At 27.5% G+C, this 9942-nt stretch overlaps 1 protein-coding gene across 1 annotated transcript; it reads left to right on the top strand.

Annotated features, from left to right (window-relative positions):
- The first annotated feature begins 468 nt into the window (after nucleotides 1–468).
- Nucleotides 469–965, top strand: LOC105620730 (odorant receptor 85b-like). Its single transcript, XM_012202222.1, has 3 exons — nucleotides 469–596; nucleotides 695–830; nucleotides 915–965. Exons 1-3 carry the CDS (start codon nucleotides 469–471, stop codon nucleotides 963–965), a joined length of 315 nt encoding a protein of 104 aa, XP_012057612.1.
- The last annotated feature ends 8977 nt before the right edge of the window (nucleotides 966–9942 follow it).

Below are 9942 nucleotides of genomic sequence, written 5' to 3'. Positions count from 1 at the left end.
TATAAATATATTAATTCAGTATCATAACAATTCAATTATTTATAGTTATAGAATCGAATGTATTTTAAACAGAAGCCAGATGAAATCGTTAGTTTCTCAAGAAAAATTCAATAATCATAAAAACATTGTGGAGGCTGTCAATAGTCATCGAAACGCTATCAAGTTAGTATAAAATTTGCAGTTTATAAAACTCTATCTAACATTTTTCAATAGTTTAAAAAATTATGTTTCACGTATTATATTTTGATGATGTTGTATATTGATAATGATTATTCAAGATTCATCGATTCCGTCAAATCTACTTTCTCAGTTGCCCATATTTTTGCCAGTTCATTGGGTGTGATATTATTAAGTATCAATTTATATCTTGTGAGTTTCTAAAACTTCTAATTGTAATCATTAATGATGTAATGATGTTACATAACAATTTTTAAGAAATTGTAAGTTTCATAGCTTTGCGAATACATTATGGTAGAAGATATTTACGGTATGAGTACATCATTCTTATACATTGTTACTCATTTTTGCTACATGTTTTTTCTTAACTACATTGGTCAACAAGTAATAGATTACAGCAACAATATATTTAAAAAAACGTGAGTATAGAAAATTTCAGTTAAACACATCCAAAGTTATGTAATCGTAAAAAGCAGATTAATTTAATATAAATTAATTTATGACATCATATATATAGATATAACAGTCGATGGTACGCGGCTCCATTAAATACACAAAAATGTCTCATAATAATAACGTATCGAAGTATGAAGACTTACACATTGACGATTTGTCTTGGACTATTTGTGCCATCTTTGGAAGGTTTTGCTACGGTAAATTGTACAACTTATGTATTGAGAAATGTAAAAAATGTTATACTTTTTATTGCAGCTATTATTTTATACATGTTATTGCAGCTTATTAGTAGGTCATTATCATACTTTACGGTACTTTATTCTTCACGCTGATAGTAATCACAGAATAAAATAATGTTCAACAATTGTGACGGATAAATACGTTCATGAGAAAAGTGCGTCATGTTAAATAAAACATCTCTGTACCATCAAGAATTTTGAATCTATTATATATCTGTTTACATTCGAATATTTATATCTTTTAAAATTAGAAATGTAAGCTAATATATTTTTTTACATAATTAAAATAAACAGCTCTTTAACTTTAATCTATACGACATGATTTATTTTATTCGTTGGTATTAAAATCGCAATATAAGATTTTAAACGAAAACCGCTTGAAATAAAAAAATAAAATATATATATTTTACTGTTGTTAGGGGAGAATGAGAGAACTAAACACGGGGAAAATTAAATAAAGTTAAAGACAATTATTTATTAATTAATAGAAGTCTTTATCCTCTCAAAAAATTCTCCAACTATTTGACTTTAGACTAGACTTTAGACTAGAATGATTAAAATTTATATTATTTATATTATTAATGTAAACTATAGTTTTAAATAAAAAATAAAACCTTTGCTGTTTGGAATTATTCACCATCACACGAAATTATGTCAAATTGGTTTTGTTTTTTTATTTAAATTATGGCTTATATTAATAAAATTTTATTAAAATTATGGCTTATATTAATAATGTATAAGTATTATTGTAATTTAAAGCTAATATCCTTCAAATAAAGACGTTTATAATTAATAATAATCATTAATTTTATTTAACTTTCTCTTAGGTTTCGCAATTCCCTCATTCTCTCCTACATTAAAATCTTCGGAAATATATTTATTTATCTTAAACGGCATGCGATTCTATGCTCATATACTATACGTATATGAGTACGCTACTAAACATATATCGGACTACATTAGATGCGAGAAGATTATTATTATTGTAATATAGTATAACAATATCATTTGTGTTTATCTGGTATTCGCAAATTCCCTATTGTTTCCTATTATATTAATTATATAGACTAAAGTATGCCGCGATTATTTGAAAGATTATGCATATAATTGTCTTATGTCTTATTTTACAATGTAAAAGAGTATTCTCGTTTTGTATTTTAGAAACTCATAATCTCACCATTAACTTCTGTTTTGTTTTATAAAATCTTATTATAAATTATGATTTTAGTATTGATAAGCGTAGATGCTTGACTTCTTTGACATTGTGTTGCCAGGCGATACGTCTTATCTAACCTGCGAATGTAATATCTCTATTCAACGAGCAGTTTCTAATTAGAAGCACTATCGGCATTGCTTATAAATACGAAGAACGCGTGCAACTCGTCGCGCACAAATCTTCTCGAGTGCACGCCAAAGCAGAAATTAGCGAATCCCACATCGTATTTCATAGCTGTCGACTAGTACGACTGCTAATAACATATTTGATTCACGCAATTTTTATTGATATTTGTGAAAATAAAATTTAATTTTTTTGTAGTTCTATTCGAAACATATTTGCACGCGTATAAATATTTGAATTAAGATTAAAAATTAAATAAAAAATTACAATAGAAAGTAAAAAATTACTTTTTGTATACATAAGTTTTTTTCAAATAAAAAGTCATTTTATAAAAATTATTATTAATAACATTCGGTTTGATTATGATAATAATAACTTGTTATGTTATAGTTTTTTAAGCTAATTGTATGTACATTAAACGTAAAAAATATGAACATAAAATTGATTACATTTAATAAAAATTTTGAAGACATTACGTTATAAATATGTATAAAAAAATATGTTTTTATCTATTATCATCTGTTTAATTCCTTCTTTTTCACAAGTAGATATCAAGAAAACTGTCATTATTCAATTATTATTATCGAAAATTATGTGTGAATAATGGGATGGGAGAAAGACTATCTTTCTTTTGATCTCCGTAATTCTTCGAGAAATCTACGATCTCTTAGTGCATTCTCTGCTGGTCTCGTTAAATACGCTCTCTTCCACCGAAAACCTCCTTCGTCTTATCCTCTGTGTAACAAATGTGCGGTAGTACTGTGAAGAATAGAACTGTCAGACGTGGAGCGTACATAATGCGTCAAGATTCTCAAGTTTAGTGTTCGATAGGGATATTAATTAATGATATCCAAATCGCAAATTGTCATACGTATAACAAATGTGCGGTAATACTGTGAAGAGTAGAACTATCAAACGTGGAGCGTACATAATGTGTCAAAATTCTCAAGTTTAATATAGTATTCGATAGAGATGTTTAAACCGTAAAAAAATGTGATAACAGTTGCAGTTAATAAAGAAAATATTTAATTTAATTTTTAATTACTCCAATTTCTCGTCATTTTAACTTATCATTGTATCATTTAATACGTTAAAAAAGGGAAAAGGAAACAAAATCCCAAAAGAGCTGTTGCTTCAAAAGTTGCTTCGTCTCCTCGTCAACACGGCGATGCAACGTACGGCATTATCGCAAGTATAACACTTTTTCTTCCCCGCGGCAGTTTCCCAAGATAAGCGAAGCCCTTTCTAGGAAAATTCCTTTGTTACCTCACGTCGACTGGTCTAGGAGGGCAAACTATCGTACAGGGCACAAAAGTGGAGCATGTACAATATAAAGGCGTGTCGAAACTTGTTACTCGCGCGAATGCTTCCGTGACTATCTGCCGAGCTGTGCAGTCTTCTACCAAGTTGCCTTTACAAGTGGCGCAAAAGCACGCGAGAGCTTCTCACAATCGAGTTTATAACGTATCCCCCCTAATATAGCCGCGTAATCACAACCGATGATTACGTCCAAGTTTTGTTTTCCTCTCGAATAATTGCTCCATGAAAGAAATTCATAAATGCTACGATTAAAAACTTTCCTATACATATAGTAACAAAGCTATTAACAATTCATAAATGTAACAGAAATGCGAAGAAAATACGATAATATTGTCATGATATATCTAATAATTTTTTTTAGTAATTATGTTCAGGATTAAATTTAAATATTTTAATTATCATAAAGCACAGTTGCCTTTGAAAAATGTTTGACTTTAAACGATACATATATCATAATGTATAAAATTACCAAATTTGGTAAAATTTTACTAAATTCAGTATTTTATCACTGATTGTGAGAAAAATGATTTTATTATAGCAACAAATACATGATTATAAAATCAAATATATGATGATAAAATAAAATCAAATAGAATTTCTAGTTATTATATAACTATATATAATACTACTATAGATAAAATTAACTATTTTATAACTAGAACATTTGTTAGACTTAATTATATGAGTTTGATTAGTACTTTTCTTAATTGATTTTACAAAACTTTTCTAGTTGCAAGAGGTTCCTCGAAAACAGTACGCGATCCGTGAAAATAATACGATGGCTCAATATTTACCATCCCCAAAATTGAATTTAAAGACGAAAATAAATGAAAGATGTATTTTGACAGTGTTGTTTTTAATTTCTGGAAGTATTCTTATACAAAATATATTAATATACAGAAACATTATCAAAAACATTTCAATATATATATGAAATTATATGCTCGTAACGATTAAATTTGATTATCAAGTACCGATTAATAAAAAATTTTTATATAACAGGAACGAATGTTCATCTGTATTTAATTTTTAGAAGAATTCTGATTTGTCAGTTTTTAAACAGACATACTTTGACTTCATCAGATTTCCAATTAATGCAACCAGATCTTTTTTTAATGATATGATAGATAAAATAGACAGAATTGATAAGAGAATTTTCAAAATTTTATTTTCTATAATGAATGGCTAATAAATCAGATTTTGTTCTAATGATATTCAGAAATGCTTAAATATTCAATTGCTGAAATAATTAATTTAAAAAAAAATACATCACACTATTTAATCAATAAACGCAAAAAATCAAAGTAGAACAGAAAGAAATGAATGAATAAAATCAAAACAAAGATGACGAAGCACGAATTATTACACTTTAGATTTAGTTTCTTTTTTATTTACCATATACGCTCTTATTACTCTCCACAATGTAATTTCATTCTACTAAGATTGCAGAATTTTTGTAAGCGACACAGTTACAAGGCCAAACAGTGACCCATTAAGGTCATCTTACATTACGAGACTTTATGTTACCAAACTTATGTAGCTGATTTTAGTACACGCAACAGAAAGAAGGAAATTGCAGCGAAATTGTATCCAATTTAAATATTGTCGGTTTTATTTTGACCGCCTTTTTAATTGTAAATATTATTTTTACAAATATTATTTTTACAAATTGTTATACAAAATTTGACATAGTTTTTCTCAATTTTTGAATGAGATAACATCAAACAAACAAATAGACGGTTTGACATTAAACAGATATTTTAACTATTTAATTACAATTTTTCTACTATCGCTTTAGTTTTTATAACCCTTTACAGTGGTGATTTTATCATGTCTGTTCTATATATCTTTCTTCCTCTTTCATGCGATAAATTTAAAAAAATCTTCGACGAATAATAATTTAGTAATTCAGAAAAATAAAATTATTAGAGAATCATGTTGTCTGGTTTAGACTTTGAGAATTTCGTCTGAAATATCGGAAACATTTCAGTTTCCCTACAAAACGATTTCAAAGATCGCATCAACACCTGTGATCCATCTGCGTAGCGCGTGTCCGACCGTAACTCCATTATCCTTTAAAGAGCCCTCTTCGAACAATTGACTTTGCTCCTCACGATGCTTTTCGCTTGAGTTGCCTCGACACATTTCCGTTTATGATAGCCATCCTCGAAATGATATATAATCATAACTTCCAAGTTCTTCAAGAATAATATCGGTTATACAATTTTTTTGTAGAATGTATTTATATAATAATTTAAAAATAATTAAATGTATCGTTTTTACAAAGAAATAGGAAATCGCATATTACGATGATGCTCGACAACCGACATTCTCTTCTCGGCATAGGAAGATGAACGAGCAACAATTTACAGGGCCATGATATTACGTTTCGCACCGAAATGCCCGCAGCCGATTGGCCATTGTACGCAAAGAGATACACAAAAAGATAAGGAGATCTTATACAGAACTGACAACACGTCTTGCAAGGCGGTGAGAACGGAGTGAGATTAGGAGGGACGGAACACTCGACATACCGCTGAGCTAGTGGAAAATAGCGTGACGCCTAGCAGCCGGGCTTCTTGTCTGGCTTTATTTCAACCGACTCCACCCCCGGTATCAACGAGATGGGGATCGAATCGGAGAGCCGTGAAATTAACAGTCCTGCGACGCGAAAACGTTTTTTACAAATCTACCTCAGAACAATTTTCTCTGCTATAACAAATAGAATATTTTTGCGAGATATCGAATATGGTGCCAAATTACGGAAAAAATATATGAAAATAAGATTAGATAGTCTTTCTGTACAAATTCTTTAAATTCTCTGAAATTTTTACATCACACAGAATTTTTAGGCATTAATCAAAACAATCTTAAAGTCTTTTTGTATGTAAGATGTGCAGTAGTTTTCAATGCTTATCAAATTATGTAAGAAAAGTAATCTTTTACGAATCTATTATTGCAGATAAATGAATAAATGAAAGAGAGGAACGTGTAATGATACTTGTCTACAGTACTAATTATCGGCAGAGTTTTAAAGTCATTCGACACGCTACATTTCAAGAACCTGAATTGAAGCGGCAACAGTGTGGATAATCAAAGATTTGCGTGTAAAATACCAACAGTTCATCAGATCCATGCACTATGGCACGCATGTTCATGAATTCAAGAAGAGTATGCCTGGATTGCATCGCGTGCAATAGCACATGCTACTATACGAATATCAATACGACTACGTACTACGCTGTATGTGTGCGCGTATGTAACGTTTTCATTAAAACTTGCTACCGTTATTAATAACTATGCTGTAAATAGTACACAACATGTTGCCACAAACAGGGACTGAAATAAAAGAAAATAAAAGAAAAAGAAGAAAAAGAGTAACAGATAAGTAAATACAAAGAGAAAGATAAAAATGAAAAAGGCAGTCAAAGACAGAGAAAAGGGAAAATAAATGAAACTATGACATCCAAGATGATATATGTATTCATATATATCTTGTTTTCTGAGAATAAAGATGCGAATGAAATAATCAAACAAAATTAGATGCTATGACATGTTTTTCGAAGATATTTTCAAAATTGTCTAAATCTAATTTTACATTTTAATCCCTAGAGACATACATTGTAATGTACATATCAAATTTGTAAACATTATCCATTTAAATTACTTAATTTTATCGATATCATCTAAAATCTGATGTATTTTTCCAATATATATTGGAAAAATTTGTCAGAATTTTGAAGAAAATTAATTGTTTAGTATGAATTATTTATTAAAATGCACATGAATTGGATTAAAAAAAATTTTTTTTATATGATTTCAGTAAAATTAGGTCTGAAAGGATTAATATTTTATGATCGAGATTTAGTAATGTTATTTAACCTTTGTTATTAAACATTTGCTTTTTTGATCAATTCTCTTGATAAGAATTGATAAGAATGTGTAAGTAGTATTATCAAGATAAGTAGGTCAATTAGTTATTTGACGAATCAGAAATAATAGCATAACATGTCAAGTATAATAGTCAATAATATTTTCTTCAAAATTAATAACTTTATAAATGAGAGAAATATATTGACATATAGGTAAATCGCACACAAATTTCATTTCCTTCGTAAAAAAGATGTTTAAATTGAGTTAAAGTATATACAACATATGCGCATATATATATATATATATATATAATATATATATATATATATATATATATATATATAAAATATACATTCTTTACTGATTTTATATATCATTTTACATTAATATTTCCAGATACTACATCTATAGAAAAATATTAAATTAGGTACGTTTGATAAAACATAAAATCATTATCATTAATCTATTTAATTACATTACATAAATGATATGCCAAATTGTAAGTTTGGTAGAAAATCTAAGGTGTAATCTGGAGTTGACAAGAAGTATTTAGTCCCAAAATATAATCGACGCGAAAATGTATCGCTTACGAACTTCCCATACAACCGGTACTTCCTATCGCAACGTGCATCATAAATGTCAATTAACGGCACAATATCTCGCAAACATGAGAACAACGCCAATTTACCCGCTTTTATGCTCCACACGTTATCTCTACGTTTCTGCATTAGAATATTTTCAGATTCTCCTAATTATAAAGTATCTACCGAATATTTAACGAATATATGACTATTATTTTGTGAAAAGAATTTATCTTTTTTTTTTACTAACGTAATATAAAAATAATATTTCAATCATAATAGCAGTTAGGAAAACTTTAAATATGTTTTGTATAATGATAATACTAGAAAAAAGTTTTGCTTCTGTAATTTTTACAAAACAAAAAAATACGAATGATAAACAGGTAGAAAAAAATTTTTTTATTCTTCCATGACACACGATGCAAAACCGCTATTCTCTCCATTTTGCGGTCACTCAGATTTCACATCACATCATATTTCTACCGCATATCTGTCCTCATATCGATGACAATTTAACAGAATTATTACCAATGAATGATCTATTATATATACATCAAGAAATATTATTATTATTATTTCAAGCATATATTATTTCACATCGTGACATTTAAGTTATTAAAATAATAAATTCAATTTTAGCATTGAATTTATAAACATTAAAAATTATCAATTAAATTGTAATATAATTTTGTTGTTAAAAAATTTATATTGTATGTGATACATTTATGATATTAATATATTTTATATGTGAGCTATAAAGGATTTCATTTATTTTTCTTTCAAATATTACTATTTCAGGTTACTGACATAACTTTACAAAACATTGGTTAATGCTTACTACGTGAATAGTGCAATCCATGTATTTACATCATGTAGATGATGCAGATCGAGTTTCTGTACGATGAATAGAACTGCAATGCTGCAAATCTTAGACGCAACACATACTCACATATACAAATATTCTCTTCAGCTTCATTTCCGTCTATTCAAACACTATTCCGTTGGATTTTGCCAACGATAATAATTATATTTATTTGAAATATTTTATATATATTGTGTATATATATATTATGTATGTTTATTTGTTCTTTTCGATTTTTGTCATATTTTTTTATAATTATCAAAGGTTGAATTATACCGCGCTGTTACACAATGATTTAGAAGCATTATTAATTTATTTCTTTTCAATATATAATTTTCAATATATTAAAAAATTTTATTAGAAAATTTTGCTGAAAGAAAACAAATTATTTATCTAATAATTGATCAATAATTGTCCCAAACAAGGAAGGAAGAAATTATGTCACGACTGTCTTTGTGCAAAGAATATCTATTTACAAAATTTTATTTATAGTTACATTACATTTGACCGGAAAATATTTAAAAATTGCTCTCATATTGCTCAATTACTGTATTTTATTTTTAAGTTATTTAATAGCTACAAAAATATTTGTTTATATTTTTGTTCATGGCAAATAAATAATATATAAAAAACATTTGAACATTTTGAAAATATCTAAGGACATTTTTACGTGTTATTTTTATTACAGTCATGTATAATAATGCAATATAAAATTATTATAAAAATGTTTTCTTATCTTTGATAAATCCATCTAAAATGTATAAAGAAAGTTAAAATTTGTAAGCTCTTATTGTATTAACTTGTATCACCGAATCGATGCCAAATGTAAGTCAATACGGCAGATATTAACCAGAAATTTTTAAATATTAGGTATGGGAAAAAGTTCGTGGCGTTATAATGGGAAAAACGCCACGAACTTTTTCCCACACCTAATATATATAATATATACATACATTATAAATATATAAAAGAAATTTTTAAATATATATAATATATACATATATTATAAAATATGCTTAAAGTTTTTACAGCCATTTATATAAGACTATTAAAAACTAACATACATGTATATATATATATATATATATATATATA

Source organism: Atta cephalotes, assembly GCF_000143395.1.
Source record: "Atta cephalotes unplaced genomic scaffold scaffold00028, whole genome shotgun sequence".
Lineage (NCBI taxonomy): Eukaryota > Metazoa > Arthropoda > Insecta > Hymenoptera > Formicidae > Atta > Atta cephalotes.
This window is presented reverse-complemented; position numbering and strand designations above follow the sequence as displayed.